The 22004-nt window shown below is 37.1% G+C and overlaps 3 protein-coding genes across 6 annotated transcripts; 2 read left to right on the top strand and 1 right to left on the bottom strand.

The window, feature by feature from the left end:
- The first annotated feature begins 331 nt into the window (after nucleotides 1–331).
- LOC113297690 (DNA excision repair protein ERCC-1-like) lies at nucleotides 332–4358 on the top strand. 3 transcript variants are annotated; one of them, XM_026546251.1, is made up of 9 exons: nucleotides 332–614; nucleotides 717–807; nucleotides 909–1012; nucleotides 1439–1538; nucleotides 1612–1688; nucleotides 1992–2091; nucleotides 2260–2331; nucleotides 2575–2643; nucleotides 3626–4357. In XM_026546251.1, the coding sequence occupies exons 1-9, from the start codon at nucleotides 352–354 to the stop codon at nucleotides 4001–4003; spliced, it is 1254 nt and encodes a 417-aa protein (XP_026402036.1). In that variant the 5' UTR covers nucleotides 332–351; the 3' UTR covers nucleotides 4004–4357. The 3 variants fall into 3 exon arrangements, with proteins under 3 accessions (XP_026402036.1, XP_026402038.1, XP_026402037.1); XM_026546253.1 differs by having other exon boundaries at nucleotides 2575–2632; nucleotides 3626–3795; XM_026546252.1 differs by lacking the exon at nucleotides 1612–1688 and having other exon boundaries at nucleotides 1984–2091; nucleotides 3626–4358.
- A 477-nt stretch (nucleotides 4359–4835) lies between these two features.
- LOC113297688 (ATPase family AAA domain-containing protein 1-B-like) lies at nucleotides 4836–9782 on the bottom strand. Of its 2 annotated transcripts, none has more exons than XM_026546249.1 (6): nucleotides 9454–9782; nucleotides 8252–8549; nucleotides 7864–8022; nucleotides 6048–6346; nucleotides 5249–5483; nucleotides 4836–5164 (listed from the first exon to the last, which is right to left on the bottom strand). In XM_026546249.1, exons 1-5 carry the CDS (start codon nucleotides 9646–9648, stop codon nucleotides 5283–5285), a joined length of 1152 nt encoding a protein of 383 aa, XP_026402034.1. In that variant the 5' UTR covers nucleotides 9649–9782; the 3' UTR covers nucleotides 4836–5164; nucleotides 5249–5282. The 2 variants fall into 2 exon arrangements, with proteins under 2 accessions (XP_026402034.1, XP_026402035.1); XM_026546250.1 differs by having other exon boundaries at nucleotides 5364–5483.
- Nucleotides 9783–14873: 5091 nt separating this feature from the next.
- Nucleotides 14874–19483, top strand: LOC113297687 (metal-nicotianamine transporter YSL2-like). Its single transcript, XM_026546248.1, has 8 exons — nucleotides 14874–15158; nucleotides 15244–15674; nucleotides 15760–15932; nucleotides 16734–16831; nucleotides 16920–17054; nucleotides 17152–17341; nucleotides 17463–17571; nucleotides 18107–19483. Exons 2-8 carry the CDS (start codon nucleotides 15296–15298, stop codon nucleotides 19030–19032), a joined length of 2010 nt encoding a protein of 669 aa, XP_026402033.1. The 5' UTR covers nucleotides 14874–15158; nucleotides 15244–15295; the 3' UTR covers nucleotides 19033–19483.
- The last annotated feature ends 2521 nt before the right edge of the window (nucleotides 19484–22004 follow it).

Raw genomic sequence — 22004 nt, 5'->3', positions numbered from 1 at the left:
TTAATTTTAATTGAAGGGTAATTTGGACAAACTGCTATTGAATAAAAAGTATCCCTTAACCAGATTTTTGGTCACTAGATATCCAAGTGAAGCCCCTCTAATGGAGTGTGACGCCCCAATAATAGCCTTCTATAAATAAGAGAAGCCATCTTGTTCTTTCTTATTGAGCAGGACAAAATTTGAAGGTTATTTTAGTCAATTCAACTTTGATGTTGGCGGGATTATTCTGTTGGCACCCAAATTTTTAATCTCAGCCGCACTGCGCTTGTGGTTGCCCCTTAACAGTATCATCGAAGTTACAGTATCTGATGTCTTCTTGATTTCTGCAAATTCAGTCTCCACAGAAAGAAAATGGAAGGAGGTAGAGAGGAAGATGGGAGAGAAGAGAATAAGAAAAAATCAATCATAGCAATTCCATCTTATGAAGAAGTATTTGATAATTCCCAACAAAACCCTAAACCCAATCAATCTCTATTTAATCCATCTCCTTCGTTCTCTCAAGCTTTCTCTTTTATTAAGAACACTGAATTTTACACACCTCCTCCTCCAACTCCTCCTACGCCGTCTGTTCCTGCATCTTCCCCATCTCCCTCTACTCCTAATAACTCATCAAGGTATTTCGTGATTTTTTTAAAATATTGGAACAGATTAGGGTTTTGTTTGTTTGTTTGAATGGGAAAAATAAAGATTAATTTTCTTATGTGGATTTTTTTTAGGACAATTGGACATTCAGATGCTTCTCCTTCTACTTCCTCGTCTGTGCAATCTGGTCAAAATCGCAATGCCATTCTTGTCAGCCATAGACAAGTAAATCAAGTTTTGATGATTTTATTGACTCTTTAAAATTTGATGCTCTTGATTTCAATGGACTTACTTGTCTGTGATTTTGTGCACAATCCAATATACAGAAAGGGAATCCATTACTCAAATATATTAGGAATGTAAGGTGGGTGTTTGCAGATGTGGTTTGCGATTACTTGCTGGGGCCTAATTCATGCGCTTTGTATCTAAGGTTTTACTTCCCCACTGTTTGTTACAATTTTACTTTCCTTCCATATCTAAATGTCAGGAATTTTGTGGACTTTGCATGGACCCATTTTTTGGGTGCATACTCTTTTGCATTGCGTTTTTGGTCTATCTGGTAAAATCATTCAACTTCTTTACTTTTGCTGAGTAGCACAAGTTTGAAAGACTTCTGTGCCACTGGCACAGGTGATATTCATTTTCGAAATTAAGAAAAAGATATATGATACTCCTAACAAGTAGCCTCATGCAATTCTTTCCTTCTCAGAGTCCTGCTTGAAATTGAGATACTACTGAACCCTGTGGACTGATTAACTTATTTTAGTTGAATATGGAGGAAAACACTTAGCATTTTGGTTTAATTTGTGTCACATTATTTTAATACATCTTTGACTAAATTCATGGCTTGATGCAGTGTACGATATCATCTGCTTCATCCAGACTATCTATATTTCCGGATAAGAGAACTGCAGAAGAATTTCAAGCTCCGGGTTATTTTATGTCATGTTGATGTGGTGAGTCTCTTCCATGTATGTTTATCTCTTTCAAGGTATATGTATGTTTGCTCACTGTTGTCTTTTATCTTAGGAAGATGTAGTTAAGCCTTTGCAGGAAGTGACAAGGACCGCAATGCTTCATGATTGCACACTTTTATGTGCTTGGAGGTAGCCAAAGAACTCACCATACACACTATACTGCATATGTGAAATTCCCTTCCAAATTTCTTGTATAGATATTATTACATGTACAATCTTAAACCTTCAGATGCTGTTTCCTAAAAACCTAAAATATGGTATTAAGTCCAGTTTCTTCACATTATGTGGGACGGTGAGAGTTTAGTCTTAAATATGACGACTTTCCCCCCTCATAGATTGTAAAGGATTTGTAATGTTACTTCACTGTCTCTTTCATTAGCCCTAACTTGATAGGTTATACGTGTTATCCATGATTAACTTTTAGTTCTGTAGTTTAGAAGAATGTGGCCGGTATTTGGAGACAATTAAGGTTTACGAAAACAAGCCTGCAGACATTCTTCAAGGACAAACAGACACAGACTATTTATCCAGGGTAAGTGCATTCGACAAGGATGTTATGCTGTGCTTGTTTGTTCATGTATCCTGGATCTGAATCCTAAGAAATGACATTATGAATCAAAAGTTTATTTCGCAACTTGATAACTACTATAGTCTGATCTTACCTCTTTCTTTTCGTTTTCCATTGTCTTTCTTTTTTTAGCTGAGCCATGCACTTACAACAGTTCGGCATGTTAACAAGACTGATGTTGTTACTCTTGGTTCTACCTTTGGGGTAAGAGTTTTTAACACGCAATTGGGATGATTTACACCTTCTTAAGTCAAATACACTATGCTATGAATTTCTTTTTATAACTCATATTATTAGTCAGTCATACATATGGAAATGATTGATTCTATTTCTCGTCAGTATACTTGTCTAGAATCATACTGTAGATGTTAGTTTCACTTCATTTTACACTGCTGAAGACTAAAGTTAATCAAGATTCTTATATTCGATGTTTATGTGCTAATGTAGTCCCTTAGTAACATCATGGATGCATCAATGGAGGACCTAGCTCGCTGCCCTGGCATAGGTGAGCGCAAGGTATTGCTACACAACTAAATTATTCACTTATTATTCTCTCACTGTTATCACAACTTCTGATTTATCCTAGTTTGTAGAAATCATTCTTCATACCTACAGCTATAGAAGTGTCAATTGGTACAAACCCATCTGTCATCTGAATGTTGACTGCACTTCATTAAAACGGTTATTCTTAGGATAGTTATTTCTTTATCTCACTTTAACATATCCTATATTGGTTAGATGAAAATCTTGGGGGAACTTGAGAAATTTATACTGCTTGGCATCCTATATTAAGCTTTAGTGTTTCATAAACTGTTTCTTAGGTCCATTGAACACAATTCTGTATAAAGAATATGCCTACACATAGATAGTGTTTAACAAACTAGCCCGTCTTGCAATCGATTATGATGAGAACCGAATATCTTGGTGTATGACTTGCATGTGAAATGTAGAGGAGGTGGGTTATGAATCCCTTGCTGGGTAGCAGCGGCTCTCTGAAAGCTGTAGGAAACAACAGTTAAAATCCTTAACATGTCAACGAGGAGGAGGGCACCATTAACATACTTAAAATGGCATTGTGGTTAGCGTGTCTTGTGAGGCCCACATGAGATGAACTAGGGTTTAATTTTTGGTGATATTGTTGTCCTCGTCATACAGATATCATCCTCTAAAATAATCACCTATCTTGTAACTATGTCATCAATGCATGCAAGTTAACAGTATAATGATTAGCTTAAATGCCGTTGATCTTCGAATACATAGACGATACTCTTACATGCATGGTAATGTTAATTTTTTTATTCACATGTAGGCTTCATCGGGTTGACATAGTCGAAAATTTTAATTGTCTAAGCATGTCAACCCTCTTCTTAATGAGAGTTGAATTTCGAATAATGAGGGTTAAACATTCTAAAGCTCGCTTTGAGTCATGCTTCAAATATTTAGCTCCTCCTGATTGAGTTTGTCGCGTAGTAGTAACCTCCCCTCCTTAATTGTTTAGGTAAAACGGCTGTATGACACATTTCATGAGCCGTTCAAGCATGATGTTTCTAGCCTACATGCTACTACTGGTACGGAAGCACCCTCTGACGGGAATGCCGGCTCCTCTTCATCAGATATCATAATGGAACCTGGGAACGGAAGCGGAGTTGCAAACAAGTTGATGAAAAAGGAACCCAGCTTGACAGTTAAGTCAGCGCTTAAAGCTGCTTTCGCGAAGTACGCCGATAAGGTGCATGCAAAACCGCCAGGTGAAAAAGCTGAAGAAAAGAATTCTTTGTCAGTAGAAGTGAAAGAGCATACCATGGAACCTGAAAAAATGAAATCCATATCTGTAGAAGAAGTGGAAAATAGGAAATCTGATGAAGAAGTGGACTAAATGGTTGCAAGCTCGACCTGATGTAGTCCGTGACACCATGGAAAGAATCATGTGGTTACCTGCCAGCGGTCAGATTGAATTTCAAGCTTCAACAAGGGTTTGGAGCAGGAATCAGTCATATGATCGCCATTGCTTACCTGTTTATAGTGAGGGTTCTTGCTTATGTTCCTTGTGATCTCCTATTTCTGCAAAAGTCATGCAGGCACCAACTGGTTATGTGGTATTCTTTTTTTTAATTTTTTTTTCCTTCTTGTAGGTGTCATTTGAAAGAATTTTATGTTAGTTTTAAACAAAGAACGTCAAAATTTACCTCTTTGTTTGATTTTCCTTCTTGTGATCTATTAACAGCTTAGATGTTCTCTTTGTGGGAAGTTGAACAGCAAATGTTCTACAGAGAAAATATTGCTGCACGAAGTTGAGGTTGTCCTTGGTTTTTGCGTATCTGATTCATTTACCTGATGTGGAATTTTTTTAAGTTAGCTTGAAAAGTCGGTTTAATTTGTAGAAAAGGAAATTGGTGTGGTTTAATGTCATGGATTATGAATCAGATAAGTGATGTTCTTCCCTTGTCCCTGACTGATCAGCAAGACTCCAGGAATTCAGCCTTTTGACTATAAACCAGAACAACTCTCAGATAACTAGCCCAGAAGGAGTGGGTAACTATAAGCTGTGACGGAAATAGATTTCCTAGCCGTTGGCGCAAAGGAGAGATAGGTTCTAGAACAGGACGTGAGTCATTTCAAGTCTATTCAATTTACATCATAGATCTCATCAGATGAACAGATGTTATACATACAGCATAGATCTCATGGTCAGGGAGAATTCCTGACAATTCATCTAAAATCTTCACAGGATTTATCTGTGATGATTTTTCATTTAAAGTTTCAACTTACATTTGCCCAGAGAAATAGATACAAAATTCATCATGAACAAAAAGATGTCCCATCCGGTCTTTGATTGTTAGGACTTAGTAGTATACAACCATCACTATAAATTGTCAGTTACAGAACAGTAACTTTCTATTACTAACAACCATAGAGAAACTAAAAAGAATAAGAGACTCCGTAATTCTTCAAAACATTAAGATGCAAAGTTATCATAAATAAGCGGCACTTTATCAACAAGGATTCTTATCGACATGGATCAATCACTGTAGCAAGCCTGCGTAAAACAAGTGGATACATTTAGATGTAAAATTCCGTATGTGCAGCATGTGAATAGTATCTGCTCATAGTACGCACTAACCTGCGGACTATACTGACCAACAACTGAATTCCTTTTAATGGTCTTGGGGTTCAGGTCGAAGGTTCATAATTTGAGATAAAACAAGTTTAGATAGACCGGAGATTGCATCTTGGACCTGATAGTCATCGTCCTGTTCTCTGGTCCACGACCGCCCGTATTCACCTGCCGCTACTCTCGTCTTCCTTGACGTTGCAAGAACCTTCTCGAGATCTGCTTGTGACAACGGCCTAGGTGTCTGTCAAGAATTAAGACAAAAACAAGTCTCAAATGTTAGCCACCTGAAAAAGGTCATATGGTCAATGGCCTAGGAGAAAAAATTTAACATCTGCCAGCATTTCTAAAGTCTCTACTTCAACCAGCACATGGTACTAAAAAGAAACTCAAAACGGGTTACTAAAAGCAATTATCTTCCTAAAGAACCAAGTAGAATAATAGTCTCAGAAAGTGAAAATCAACAGAAATCTCTGACAATCTCTTTTTGTGTTCTATTTTTGCAGCACTGCTCTTTTTGTGTTCTATTTTTGACAGGAAAAAGATTGGGTTTGATCTCTGACAGCCTGGATGTCAAATAACAAGCAAAATAAAATTGAACAGTGAATAAAAAGGCCACCCTCACCATCAGTTTTCAGATCTCAATCACCTTCTAAGTTTCCTATCTCAATCACCTTTTAAGTTTGCTAAGGTTGTTAGTGATCAAGTAACTTTTGAAGATATATGCACATACATGATAACTCAGCCAGGTATGCATATACCAAAACACAAGTATGAAAAAATAAAAGATAGGGAAATGTATACTGACATCTGATCGCTTCCCATTCTTCTCATCACTGAGTAGGTCTCTAACAGGGAAATAAGCTGCTTGCTTACAAAGTTCAAGCAGATCAGAACCCGTATACCTCTCACCACACAAGCTGGATATGTGATCAAAATCAATGTCCTCTTCAACCTTTTCATCTTTCAAGATCACCTTCAAAATCTGAACTCTTTCAGCACGACCAGGATACCCAATCTCAAATGCTTGAGGAAGACGCCGTAGTATAGCCTCATCCAGTTCTGATGGTCGGTTGGTAGCAGCCAAGACCATCACTCGTGCATTCTCTACATTATGACAAAAAATATACATATAACAAAAGATTTAATTAAAATCACAAAAACTAAAAACTACGAAGAAAAACATTTAACAGCACTGGAGCTGATGATACTATCCACTTTCCCAAAGCAACTATGACTGAAATAACCAACGTAAACGAAAGGCTACTTTGACATTATGATGGACTAAAACATTAATTTGGCAAAAAAAAAAAACATCATTCAAGTAACAGAAATCTTTGCCGATAATGTAGTAAGGAAGCCACTAGGTGCTAAGGGATGGAAAACACCACAGATGGGAGGTAGCAAACAGAAAAACTAGCCTCTCAAAAGCTTCTTATAAGGGTGGCAGACTAGTGTTAATAATGAGTTTCTGAAGTCTGCTAACTTACTATATTCTCTCTTCCAACTTCCACCTAGAACAGAGAGAAAGACTACCAGATGAATATCAGACTTCCGTTGGAAGAGACAAAGAAGAAAAGAAAATTTGCGAGTTAAATGTACAATATGTAGCATGCCTGGACAGCTGGATTATAAGACTAAAAGAAACCCCAATACAACTCTTTGGCGAAGTGGCATGGGAGAGGAGAAAGAGGCACCATGGAGTAGATCAGTCAACAAAATATTAACCTAAAATACCTAAAAGATGAAGCTAAAAAATCCAACATGACAATATCAAACCTCAAAAAGAGGCTTGAGCAATGGAATAAGGAATCACACTAAACCAACTCCGAAGTCAGTATATACTTCTTTGCTTAGTGATTCTATTACATTGGATGGGGTTTCAGGTACTCTTATTAGACTTGGAGGGACACCACCACTAATTCGTACTCTACCTAGTCTGAGGCCGAGCAATGTAAATATTACAGTGTGCTTTTTCTCTAACAGGATATCTCTTTTCCGCAAATAACAGCAACAATTGGCAAGTGCAGACAAAAAAAGGCTTCATGACTCCAACATATGGTTGATTTCGGCCCCAGAAAAGATGAACTTCATGCTTCGTCTATATTCATGGGCTAAATTGCTATTATTGCCAGCTATAGGAGAAGGAGGTTGGTTACAAGACGGACAGCTACATCTGATCTATTGACAATTTGTTCAACCAATCACTGTCAACGATCCAGAAACAGTTAGAACATAGGATGTCTTCTTAACAAGATTCAATTAGGCCAGTTCGGCTACTAAGTAATAGTCAATAACCAGCAGTTCAGCTGCAGAAAAAGAGTAAAGAAGAGAAGAAAACCAGTATGGCATACCCTACGCATTGGTATGGGTTAAAAGAAAAATTCAATGGTAGCAAAGAACGAGTTCATAGAGTAGTCACAGAGAAAGAAAAAAACACTGTTTATTTTTCAAGGATTCTCTGTCTCTGAGTTCTTGTAAGGACGGGACTCGTTGCTATAGTCGAGTACGCTGTGAGTTAGTTTAGAAGCTGAAGGCACATTATTTGAATTTTGACTTTTGTTAAGAAATAAGATAATAGAACAACGGAAAGAACAGAATTTAAAAATTAAGAGATTACTCACGGTCTGTGGTAAAACCATCCCAGAGAGCCATGAACTCTGTTTTCATGTTTGTCAAAGCTTCGTGGTCAGTTGAACGGCGCTGCCCCAAAAAGCTATCAACCTCATCAATAAAGATAATAGCCGGTTGAAGCTTATGAGCTAAGGTGAACACGGCAGCAACTGGAAAAAACCATCACAGAAATGTTTTAAGTCATGAATTAACGTTATTATGGTTGACTTGGACAAGAGATACTCAAAACTGAAGATAGCATATTTTAACACCCAAGTATAGCTTTAGTGAAAGATTATATTAGAGGAATTACTATCTTTTGCCCCCTTAAACAGCATAAAAACCCATCAAAACTGGCATGAGAGTTGGAGATAAAATTATTCAACTACCAGCACTTACCAAGCTTTTGAGCATCTCCGAACCACTTGCTCATCAAATTTGAGACTCTGACGTTTATAAATACTGCTCCAGACTCCTTTGCTATTGCCTTGGCAAGCATAGTCTTGCCTGTTCCTGGTGGGCCATATAACAATACACCTTTCTGTGGACTGAGGAGCTTGCCAGCAAATAATTCAGGTCTTCGGAGCGGAAGGATAACCAATTCATGCAATGCTTGTTTAACTTTGTCCAGGCCTCCAATAGAATCAAACTCCACATCAATATGGTCAGGATTGATGACATCACAAGCTATTACATCCTGCACTCAAACAGAGTAATAACAGTTATACGCACTTGTACATACTTTAATGAGTATGCAGCTAAAGATGTTTTCACAGCACATATGAAACATAACATTCATCACCATATAATCAAAACATGTAGAACAGGAGTCTAACCTAATCGAGAAGTGCATTCCCTATTCCGAGGAATTCTACCGCGGACGAAAGGTAACAGGAGAGTATACTTCTGAAACACTAGCTACCAAATGCTAACAACAAACAACCGAACTAAACAGTCGATCATTGTGCGTGCTTCAAAACAGGATTACATCCTCCAACACACAAATGTGGCGCATTTGATAGCATAAAGACAAGTGACAACCCCATGGAATGAGAATAAGCAGATTTATGTTAAATAGACAAAGTACATAAAGTTACTGTAAGGAAAGACTTACACAAGTAATCTTATCTATGTTTCCTTTCTCAATATACACAGATGGGAAACCATGCATAAATCTTAATCCAGGTTACCAAATTATAGATACTGGGACCCTAACCCACATTTCATCCCCGGCAAAACGGCAATAAAAAAACAAGCCATATAAAAAAAAAACACAACCTCATTTTGTGCCCCAAATAATGAAATCCTGATGAATTCAGGAAAAGGGCAACCAAAAACAAGCAAGAAAAATAAAAAACCATCAATATAACATATTAACCCTAATTAAACGAAAAATCAAACAACAAAGGAAGCCAATCTTCCCAGTCTTCACGAAACTAAACAGCAATTACCGAAACCCATTTCATGATATCTTATTATTTAAGAGACTTATTATTTAAGAGAACTTGATGAAACACCACTAAAAATATAAGGAATTTTTATATACTTGTGGAAAAATAAAATATATGCAATCAAAATAAGATAAAGAAAAACAATAATACCTCGTAAGGATTGGTGTTAACTAAAGGTCTTCCTAACCGTTTAGCGATCTCTTTCTTCTGTTCCATGGCTTTCTTAGTGGCACCCTTATTAGGGTCAAGATGTCTTAAACCCGCGAAAAGCACTAAACAACTTAGGGCAGCACTAGCTGCATACAAAATCAATTCTTGGACTAATGTAGTATCTTGTCTAGCCATTGCTCCTAAATTTTCAGAGCTCAATTTCGAAGAAAAATTAATTATCTCTCACGGTATCTCTCTCTAGGGTTTTGTTCTTGAGCTTTTAGAGATATTTTTTTGGATTGAGGAAAAAAAAAAAGATTTTTAATTTCGCTCAACAGAAGATATAGTCAGTTATAAAATTGCCCTCCGATCATAACGACATTCACGCCTCTGTTTCTTCTATAATGATAAGCTGATGCAATTTAAAGATGGGTATATGTGTCATTCGGTGTTTACACCGTTTCTTTTGGATAGCTGATATAACTTCCCATTCAGTTATTGACACCTGTGATTTTTCTTCATGTGGAATCCAGCTCCAGCAGCTCGCATGCGAAAATGCTAACCTTTGCGCGACATTTTCCAGTGAAAAATACAATCCAGGCTGAGGAAGCGGTTGACTCGTTTTGTTCATTGCCTACCCCAATATTAGAAGAACTGTTCGACCATAATTTTATCTTTACTCGGAGTGTATGGATAGTAGTGAGACATTTTTTAAGTAGTTCACCACTTCACCAATTAAATGGATATGTCAAATAAATATTCTTCAAAAGGGTGTACACCGAAATAAATACGAGTATATATTTGTATTCTTTTGTTTCAACTTTTACTAGTTATTCATAACAAGACAATGTGAAATTTTTTGTTTTCAACGGAATGAGCCTTAAGCTTAAAGTTAGATATTCAGGTGTGTTAGAACATTGCTCGGTCGAACTCACAAGTGTTGATATCCCAAATTTGTTGTCAAATTTAGTTGTCAAAACTATATCTTGATTTCTAATCTACAATTAGTTAAAGTCTCGGTTTAGGATAGAGGTAATTGAGAAACGAACCAATCATCATTCGCGTTCTACCTTTTTAAGGCGAAGATCAACCGAAGGTTTTCGAGAAATTCATCAACAAAAGGTAAGTGAAGACTGAACCACCTATTTCTCAAGTTATATTCACTTTTCTACCCTTGAGACGTTTGCCGCGTAACTAATTAGACTAGCTTGCATAGACAAGAATTTCGAGTCGAGAACTAATTATTTAGTTTACGAATTTCTCGAAATATAATGACTAAGCTTAATGAACATTTGTTCATACTTGATCAATTTCGGTGGAGAAACAAATCATGATTCAAGTTTATCATTCGAAAATAGCCTGGAACAGTGATATGTGTCATTGATGTTATTCGTGAATGTTTCGAATTGATTTAGAGAAATGTAGAACTATTATATTCGGAATACAAGACAGTGTTATCAGTCTTACAAACTGAGAAAACTGTTATAAGTATGAAGCCGTATTACATGTACTCGTGCACGTAGCGGAGTAACTATATATCGACTTACAGATTTGTGTGATACGCATATTCATACGCACATCATGGGAAAATCTGTTTGTTTCGTGATCCGGATAGGTACGTATATTCGTACACAAACCGATATGCGAACCAATATAGTTCTATGTTCTTGAACCAGTTTAGTACCCAAACCGGTACGCAAACTGAAAAGGTTATGTGAACTCCGGAACCCGAAAGTCTTAATGTTTCCAAATTGGTTCGCAAACTGAAAAAGTTCTATCAACTCCGGAACTCGGTTTTTCTCATAAGTTTACAAACCGGTCCGCATACCATGACTCAACCGATTCACGAACGACTCATGTATTTGTAGTTTGTGCATTTACCAACTATGTCGATTGTGTTCAATTGCGATTTAATTATTTCTATGAGATAATTTGCATTTAATCAATTCTCTAAAAACACTAGACTCATTTGATCACATGATTGTGACTCAAGATCAATGTCTTTGTTTTCATGAAAATGAGTGTTAAGCTTTTAAGTTCAAACCGGCTAGTTTCGGCTAACCATGTTGAACATAGTCTTTGTACATGGTTCGGTTATGGTTTACCTAACCAGAGTGTATATCTTGTTTATGTGAATATGATTCAAAGCTTTCATCTAACGGTGAATATTGATCGCTTGGTTCCAAAGCTATCTTAGCTTAAACCTAAAGCAACATATGCTTTGAAGTCTATATAAGGGGAACTCTTGACAAATGGGATCTTTGAATCCTGACACTACTTTTTGGTGTGTCCTAGTTGTATCTAGAGTCATCCTCTCCAAAAACCCTTTTAGGGCTTAACGACTATCAAAGACTTCATTATGATTCGTGAAGCCAGGTCCAGTTATTTTTTATCTTGATAACTTGAGTATCATGATCTTGTTCGATTGTTGACTTATCACTTGAACAAGATAGATATAAATCACAAAGTTCTCTTCGTATCAACTTGGTGATTCCGCAAGTTTTATACTTGTGAGGTGAATAATAATCCAGGCTGCACTTCGGGTTGCATAAGTCCGTATTTTGAGGATAGCTAGACTTTTGTCAAATTGCTATCGATTTCCATCACCTTGATCATACGTTTGATTGTATCATTCGTTGCGATCGTAAATCATGAAATCAATTATATAGGCTTAATCTGTGGGAGGTAGATTTGGTTTAAAGTCTTCAATTGATTTGAAGCAACTCTTAGTTGGTGTGACGTCATATAAGGGAATCAATTGTGCGGAGTCCTGCTAGGATTCAAGAGGCGTAAGGAGCGCGACTGTACCTGAATCAGTGGGATACTGAGTTTAGGCTCAACTACATTCCATACCGAAGTTAATTGGTACTAGGCTAGTGTCTGTAGCGGCTTAATACAGTTTGGTGTTCAATCTGGACTAGGTCCCGAGGTTTTCCTGCATCCGTCGAGAGCTTCAGTTTCGGTCCATGGCAGAGATGGGTTGCTTAATTTCGGCGAAACGAGATTTGACCGGTAAACTTGCCGAGACGACTGATATTATGCCAAAATGCGGTCGAGATCTCGCAGAGATGCCCGATATTCTACCGAGACCTCACTGAGACAAGTTTAACATATGAAAATTTAATAATAAAAATCAAACCCAACCTTAAAAAACTCAACTTTTTTCACTTTCTTGATAATTAGTATCGTTTCTTTATATTTATACAAGTTTAACATATGTAAAGTGTGCTAAATGCTTGGCATACATATTGCGGTTATAAAATTTGAAAATAAAGACTCTGAGATTATTTATTTTTTTATAAGAAGAGAGAATATATTAGATAGAAGAATGTACGAAGGTGCTGCCGAGAGGTAGAAAAACTAGCTCCCAGATAAAAATTGAACTTGCGGCAACCCAAGTAATAATTAAAGTCTTAGCTTCATAAATCAAATCCATATCAATTTTGAAACTATGCTTTATTTCAATAAAAATACCATTTCGTTCTTTCCATACCTTCCATATAATAACTGCCGGCATCAAATGCCAAACTATTTTTCCTATATTAGAGAGAAGTAGATGGTACCGGGATTCAGCAAAATCATACATCGTCTTAGGAAAAACTCAAGACCACTGTGTGGGTAACATATTAGATACCAAATTTCGAGGCACCTTGCAATATAAAAATAAGTGTTATTGAGATTCAAAGTCATCTCCATAAAGCACACAACAACTGCAGATGTCAAGACCCTTGCACTATAATAGATCTATAATGTTTAGTTTATCATGAATCACCTTCAGTCGAACTGCAGGTTTCCAAATAAATGTATAGGGAAACTCTTCTATACCATCTTCTGCTGTCATACGAGCATATAAGGTTTTGACATATAAAATATATCTAAGCTGTGCAAGGACCATGTCCTTGTATCTGGTAGAGCATCAAATGTTGAAGGGATCCAATTCGAAAAAGAAACATTAACGGAATATTAGCTTCCATAATAGAGAGTAATTTCTTAAATTATAACTTCGAATTCCCATCATAGTAACTTGATCAGTCCGCATAATAAAACTAATTTACTACTATGGCCAGAAAATCCTCATCTAAAGAGTTGCTACTATACCAAATGTCATTTCAATTTTTTATTGTTTTTTGGCCTGAATGTATGCTAAAAGAGGAAATTTCGGCCAAATGTCATTCCAAACAAAGACTCAGAGGATTCACCGAAAATTTCCCCGAGACAATATAGTCTCGGTGTCTTGGTCTTAACAAACCGAGATCTGAAATTGATTACATTGTACATAAACACCAAAATTATGTACAATATAGTTTTGGTGTATTGGTTCTAACATAGACCCAAAATTAACTACATCGTACATAAATACCAAATTTTAATTAATAGTTAGAAGTTAAAATGTCATGCGAATACTTGTTAGATACTGTGCACAAAATCTACTGTGCGTCTGTGCACAAAATCAAACTCGTATATATCATACAACTAAAAGAGAAAATATAAACGTTTATGTTTATTCAGTGGCTTGGCTTTTGGAAACAAAGGAGGGTGAGAATAAAATCTACTCAAAATCTAATGGCTCAAACTAATCTACCAACCAACTTTAGCTGTAGCTAGGGCATCACTTGCTAAAGTTGCTAAGAGCCTAAGACCGTGCATTAATCACCATTTTCATCCATTCAATACCTATGTAATCTCAGATCTCAAACAGTAACATTTACTTTGTAAACTTCATTCTAATTTCTCTACTATATCGTTGCTAGTTGCTACTCTACAACTAAAGTCTCTACTTTGTGGGTCCAATATCAAATTGCTCCATTGATAGTGTTCTTTGAAAAGAGATATTCATAATGACATATACATAAGCGATGGGATGTGTATGATTGTTTGGTGAGTTTGCGTCCGCCGTTGAAGTGAAATTTAACTACCCCATCGATCGTATCTGGTTTGGCTGCCTGCTTGTGAAAGAATGAGTTTCATGCAAGCGTTGCTTTTCAAATACAGAATCCATTCTACTCCGTACACAATCGTATGCAATAGAATCACCCGGTATTATGGCTGGTGGTTTTCTTATCCACTATACTTATTTTCTTATCCGTCATAAATAACCAAATTTGTTTATTTGCTAATTCCACCCTTTAATGGTATATGCTTTTATCACAAAATCTCCAATATGGTCAGTCTCAGCATCAGAATGTTAAGAAAAGAAAAAAGTGAGTGAAAAAACCCAACGAAAAGGAAGTCAAAAAGAGAAAAGCCAAAACTGGTGTACCTATATTCAGAGTTGTTGGATTGAGTAATCTGGAGACTACTGTGTGTAGTACTCCTTATTTCCCACGCTTTAATGAAAATTGTACTTCATGCAGTACAAGGTTCGATTTGTCAAGAAAAGCAAATCATTTCAAAAACTAACTTTCTTGTTTGGTGTCTGTATTTACTTATATATTCCAAAGAAACAGAATGTGATTAAATTTTTGTGTCTTTTCTGAAATGGGTTTTAGTTATTAGTAAAAGATTGAATTCAAGACACCCATTTCAGAATTTCAATGATTCATCTCTAGAATACCCATTCCAGAATTTGTTTGTTTTCGAGGTTTTCTTTCAGAGTTGGAAAAGCGCCATTTGCTGGGCAAAACCCAATCCCAAAAAATTGAAGAAGAAGAAGACATAACCCAAACTCAATTTGGGATTTCTTTTTAATTTCTTCGTAAACCCAGGTGAGATTGTTGAAAAAATTAGCATTTTTTTTTCTTGAGTTAATTCAATTTCATTTCTTGTGTTCTTACATATTGTTTTTCTCAGATTCTTGTTAATGTAAAAGAAGTTTAAGAGAAGAGTGACAGAGAGAAAAGTGATGAATTTTGGAGCATTGAGCATGGAAGAGAAGAAAGAAACTGAAAGAGAGGAGTTAGAAGAAGAAGAAGAAGGACACGGGCAACAAGAACATGATTTGTTAAGAAAAATTCCACCATGGAAGAAACAAATTACAGTGAGAGGATTAATTGCAAGTTTTATAATTGGGATAATTTACAGTGTGATAGTGACAAAGCTTAATCTCACAACAGGACTTGTTCCCAATCTTAATGTCTCTGCTGCTCTTCTGGCATATCTTTTCATTAAGTCATGGACTAAATTGCTTCATAAAGCCGGTTATGTTTCTACTCCATTTACTAGACAAGAGAATACGGTCATTCAAACCTGTGCGGTTGCTTGTTATAGTATTTCTTTCGGAGGTAAACATTCTCTTTCTCTGTGTTTCTGTCTCTGCCCAGGTCTCTCTAGAGTATCCATTGTGATATTCTTTAAGTTAAATTGCAGGTGGATTTGGGTCTTATCTATTGGGATTGAGTAAGAAAACATATGAGCAAGTAGGGGTTAACACTCCGGGAAATAGTCCTGGGAGTTATAAGGAACCAGGAGTTGGATGGATGACTGCTTTCCTTTTTGTTACAAGTTTTGTTGGGATTTTAGCTTTGGTTCCTCTTCGAAAGGTATAATACTTCCCTGGGTATCTTGATTTTCTTTTTGTTACCAATGGTTACTTGCTTAAAACCAGAATTTGTTCAACTTGCGTAGCATCTTGAAACAAAATGGAAATGATGCACACTTAACAACTTCAGCACTACCCATAATTAAAAGTATTAGCATTCGTTATTCTGGACAACAAGATACTGCTAATAAAATTAAGTTTGCAACTCAGTTGCGGAAGGACAGTAAGGGATGAGAATCAGGTGTATATCGTTCAGTAAGGGATGAGAATCAGGTGTATATCGTTCTTTCTAATGGTCATACCAAAGCATTCAGACATATCTATGTCCTCTAACCTTCATCCCATTCATTAGTTGTTGTTTTTGTTTCCTTAAGCAAACTAATGAAGAGGGATTTCATCCTGGATTGTTTTCCCTGAAAACTTCCATAGTCCCCAATTCTTAAAACAAACTTGAACAGGGGATTAGAGATGTGCCTCTTCCCTTTGTTGGGTCCATAGTTGCTTTTAATCTATTGAAGTTATTGTTCTTAGTAGGTGGAGGTTTTTTTTTTTTCTCAATCTCTTAGAATTCAGTCCATATGTAGGGTAGATTTTATGTGAGTTAAGGAAGTCTTATTTAATCTGTATCACCTGCTACAAATGATCATATTTATCACAACAGAAATACGCTTTTGCTTCAATCCCTAGTTGATTTTGTTTTTCATATGAACCCATTAAGGGTATTTGACTGGTTTCGTGTACTTGAGTGTTCAATTGTTTTTGTGAAATTATGATGTACCTCTGTCGTTTTTTTTTTTTGTAGATAATGATAATAGATTACAAGTTAACTTATCCTAGTGGCACTGCGACTGCAGTTCTCATTAATGGTTTTCACACACCTCAAGGAGATAAGATGGCCAAGTATTATTCTCTGGTTCCTTTACTCTTTCTAATTGTTCCTATCTTGGAACTGAGTTTGGCTCATTAATTGCCTTTATTATCTGCCTAGGGAGCAAGTTCAAGGATTCACAAGGTTCTTTTCATTTAGCTTCTTTTGGGGTTTCTTTCAGTGGTTCTACTCGGGTGGAGACCAATGTGGATTCTCTCAGTTTCCTACTTTCGGGTTGAAAGCATGGAAGCAAACGTGTGTATTCCTCCTCGCTGGCTTGCTTCTGCCCAATTATAACCAGCTTTCTCTTTGTTTGTCAATTTTTGAAATTTGGGTTTTTTCCATTTCGCAGATTTTTCTTTGATTTCAGCATGACTTATATTGGAGCAGGGATGATTTGTTCGCATCTTGTTAACTTGTCTTTGCTTTGTGGAGCTATTCTTTCATGGGGAATAATGTGGCCATTGATACATGGCCTAAAAGGAGACTGGTACCCGGCAGCTTTATCAGAAAGTAGCATGAAGAGTTTGAATGGTTACAAGGTCTCTACACTGATTCACATTCCCAATTAGATATCGTAACTATGTCTCGCACAAAATGGCGGCTAATTTATGTATGTGCAATTTAGTGGCACAGAGTTCTCTAAATCCGCTGCATTTTCAGGTTTTTATCTCAATTGCGCTCATTCTAGGAGACGGGCTCTACAATTTCCTGAAGATAATGTATTGTACCAGTAGAAGTATTCATGCTAGAATTAAAGGCAAGAGTGCAGGTAAAAAGGAAACTCACATCTTGTGTTAACGTAATTTAAGAACCCTAGTCATATATGTATGATGCGTCCACTTCTGAAACTTGCAGTCCAAACTTTATGTTATAGTAGATTCATATAGATGGGCAATCCTACTTTACCTCACACTACAGTCAGCAATTCACCCACCAAGAACATGTTCACTTACCTGCCTTGCACACTTCCTTTTATTCCCAAAATCTGAAACCGTGAAATACAGATAACAAAGTGTAAGTCTGTATCGAACTTCTGGGGTGCCCACAATGATTCTGATATATCTATGGTTGTACAGAAATTCAGACCTTTATGTTTGTCTTGCACTGGAGTAGGTTCCTAGAGGTTCATTTTTGTTCGGACTAGATTAATCTGCTGCATTTAGGGAAAGCTTCTATGATACATTGCCCTTCCCCGGACTTAAAATTTCCTAAGAGATGTTGTGAAAACGTGTAATATAGAGATATATAACTTTTTTGGTAGGATATAGAGAAATTTAACTCATGCACTCTGTGATTTTCTTCAGTTGCAGATCAGCCAGTTGAACCACTTGATGATCTTCAGCGAAATGAACTTTTCTTGAGGGAAGGTATTCCAGTATGGCTTGCATGTGCTGGATATGTTCTCTTCTCCGTTGTTTCCATCATCGTGATCCCACTCATGTTCCCCCAGCTGAAATGGTACTACGTGGTCGTAGCATACCTCCTTGCTCCATCTCTCGGATTCTGTAATGCGTATGGTGCAGGTCTGACTGACATGAACATGGCCTATAACTATGGGAAAGTAGCTTTGTTTGTGTTAGCTGCATTATCTGGGAAGGATAATGGTATAGTTGCCGGGCTTGTAGGTTGTGGCCTTATTAAATCCATTGTTACCATTTCCTCCGATCTTATGCACGATTTCAAATCTGCTCATCTCACGCTTACTTCTCCTCGTTCTATGCTTTTAAGTCAGGCCGTTGGAACTGCAATGGGCTGCGTGGTAGCTCCTTTAACATTCTTTCTTTTCTACAAAGCCTTTGATGTGGGAAATCCCACTGGAGAATATAAAGCTCCATACGCTATAGTTTACCGAAACATGGCAATTCTCGGGGTTGAAGGCTTTTCAGCATTGCCTCACCATTGTTTGCAGCTTTGTTACGGGTTCTTTTCATTTGCCATTGCAGCTAACTTGTTGAGAGATCTCTCTCCACCGAAGGTAGGGAACTGGGTTCCCCTGCCTATGGCTATGGCGGTACCATTTCTTGTTGGTGCAAGTTTTGCAATAGATATGTGTGTTGGGAGCCTGGTTGTGTTTATATGGCTCAAGTTTGACAACCAAAGAGCGAACTTATTGATTCCTGCAGTTGCTTCCGGTTTAATCTGTGGAGATGGGTTGTGGATCCTCCCTTCATCAATTCTTGCTCTGGCTAAGATAAAGCCGCCGATGTGCATGCAGTTTGTGTCTGCGTAACAAGAAAGAGGTTTCAAAAGAATGTGGAAGAAAAATAATGAGGATGAATCAGAGTCTTGGAAACAATGATAATAATTTGAGAAGGTTTAGTTCGGAAGGGAAATCAGCCGAGATGTCAAGTTGTCAACCAATGACATGTATCACTTAAAATCATCGTGGTCCAAACAATTGTAGTTTTAGATAGTTACAGACATGAAAATCTTATTCTTTTAAAATTCATGACGTAGAACTGTCATCAGATCTTCGGAACAGAGAAATACATACTTGGATCGAACCCAGAACTGAAGGACATGGATTGAATTATGTTGGAGTAGGGACTGGTTATTCATGGAGTAAAGTGTACAAGTGATACTTCCATAGGATCTTTTTTGAAGTATAAAAGATAGTAATAACTAGTGATGTATAAGCAAGTTTTGTAAAGTAATTAAATGACCGGTAAATTTAACTTAAACTGCACAGGACCCCTGAGTAACAAACGAGTAAACCCTGCTCCCCAAGACTTTTTTGTATACTGTATTTGTTTTACAAAAGGAGATCGGGTCCAAACTTTCATCGACGACTTCTATGAAAGATATCATATAGGACTTGTGGGAGTTCGATCGAGAAATTCAGCAATGCAATAAGACAAAAACTTAGGTTCAGGATGATAGGGCGGACCTAGGATGATTTCAAAGGTAAGAAAGTTCGTTGATACTCCAAACACTAGTTTATCATTTGCAAAAAGAAAGCTCTAGTTTATCCGACCCAGTTGCAAGTGAATTATGATGAAAGATTGCGGATAAGACCTTGGTTGCAAATTGCTAAGGAATAAAAATGATGATCAAATAAGGGACAGACAGATAATACAAAAATTGACAGGCATTTCCATAATTCAAATTTGTTTGCCGAAATCAAGCAATTATTTCCGCTGCGTTTTGGTATATCGATGAGGAAAGATGCAGATCCTACGACAGGAAAGTGCGAGTTCATTTCAGCCGCGTCGTCTCTTGATTCAAGTTCCTGTTCTCCATTTCCTTGCACTGATTATTAGAGCAACTCCAATGGAGATGGTATATAAGCAGATTTGCCCGTTTACCGCTTACAGTGGGATTGGCAACCAATTATAATAGATGGACAAACCTTTAAATCAACGGATTTGTTCATCGCGTCTCACACAGAGTCGATCAACTCAATCTGAGACGATCGGTCCATCTGCGTCGACCGGCTCATATTGAGCCGAGGCTTGGTTCCAGCAGAGTCGCTGCTCGTCCCAGATTGAGTCGGTCGATCTTTGCTGCTCGTCCCAGATTGAGTCGGTCGATCTTTACTGAGCCGGCAACGGCTACCAATTCCCTCCCTATAAATTTTAGATGATTTCAACTCCAAAATCACACCTCCTCCACCTTCTACACTTAGAAAATTTTTATAATTCCACTTCAATCACTTCTTCAACACTCACAAAGATTTATAATTTCACTTCACTCACACCTTCTACACCCACCTTATAATTTCACTTCATTATTTGTAGAACAAATTCTCAGAGAAAATGACAAGTCAAACAGATACACAAAATACCGCATCACAAAGAGTTCGCGGTCCAAAGTTCAGTATGGAGGAAGATAAAGCTATCTGCAGACTGCAGAGCTTATGCAGCATTTACGCTTGATCGAATCAATGGTGTTCAACAACCACGTTTACATACTGCTTAATTGATTTTTAAATCTTTTATCAATTTGTTGCAATAACTAATTTATATATTGTTGAAACTGCAGCAACGAAAAACAAGAAAGGAATGACAAAAAACCAGAATTTCGAGTTTCAAGCACGAAACATGCTTCCACGTCCTCAGAAAACTCAACTGATACAACCCTGATCTGTTTGATGGATATGCTGTACCAAAGGAATCCCCTTACGAGATCGGTGGATCCCAATATGGTAGTCATTCCCAACGTAGTGGATCCCAACATGGTTCTCAAGGTTCTCCTTATTCTTCACCTGAAACAAACTCAAACCTTCAGACCCAACGCTGGTGCACCAGTACATGGTAATTATAATCTGAATGTTAATGGAAATGCTTATGTTTGGGATTGAGTGGGTGTGAAAAAAGCAAAAAAGCTCAGAATGGTAGCTCAAGATGCTGCACAATATGGATAAATTAGTTGAACGTAAGAAAATGACTTCAGAAATGAAGAAAGGTCGTAAGGAAGTTGAAAAAAATATTTGTAATGCACACATGCGAGGAATAATGGGAATGGACACTTCCAAGATGAATCGGGCACAACTGCAATTCTGGCAAAATAAATATAATGCAATTCAAGCACAGAAGGCCCATCAACGGCCACCACCAGCTGACAGATCTTCTTTTGGGGAAGAAGACATCCATGAGGAGGATATCTATAATGCCATCACATTGTTAATTTTTAAAATTCATGGATTTAGTTGTTGGTTTAACTTGTTGTGTGTAATCCCTTGTTTTAAATTAAATGCAATCCTTTTAACTTTAGTTTCAATTAATCCTTACTTGCAATTTAAATAATCAGAGTACACAAATCAAGTTACCGAAATCAAAGTACATGAATCAAACTACCGAAATCAAAGTACAAATTAAACTACCGAAATCAAAGTACACAAATCAAATTACACTAAAAAAAAACTAAATCCTGTGAGGGTTCCTTCTTCCAAAATCATCCCACAAGTGAGCATTGAGATCCTCCCTTAGTCTTAAATGTAAGCATCTGTTTTGAATTCTCTCTTCCACCATTCTATAATCTATGGAAGGCACATTCCATGTGGGTTGGACTTTGTTCCTCAAATCTTTATCTGGATAATGAACCCATGTTCTATACCGTCGAGTTTCTTCGATTACCATATTGTGCAAAATAATGCAGGTGAGCATAATTCTATTTATTTCTATTGGTCTAAACGAACGATATGGTCCACAAATTATGTGGAACTTTCTCTCCCAAATTCCAAATGCTCGTTCCACATCCTTT

This window comes from Papaver somniferum, chromosome 7 (assembly GCF_003573695.1).
Source record: "Papaver somniferum cultivar HN1 chromosome 7, ASM357369v1, whole genome shotgun sequence".
Taxonomy (NCBI): Eukaryota; Viridiplantae; Streptophyta; class Magnoliopsida; order Ranunculales; family Papaveraceae; genus Papaver; species Papaver somniferum.
Note: the sequence above shows the minus strand (reverse complement) of the source record. Positions and strands in the feature narration are given on the sequence as shown.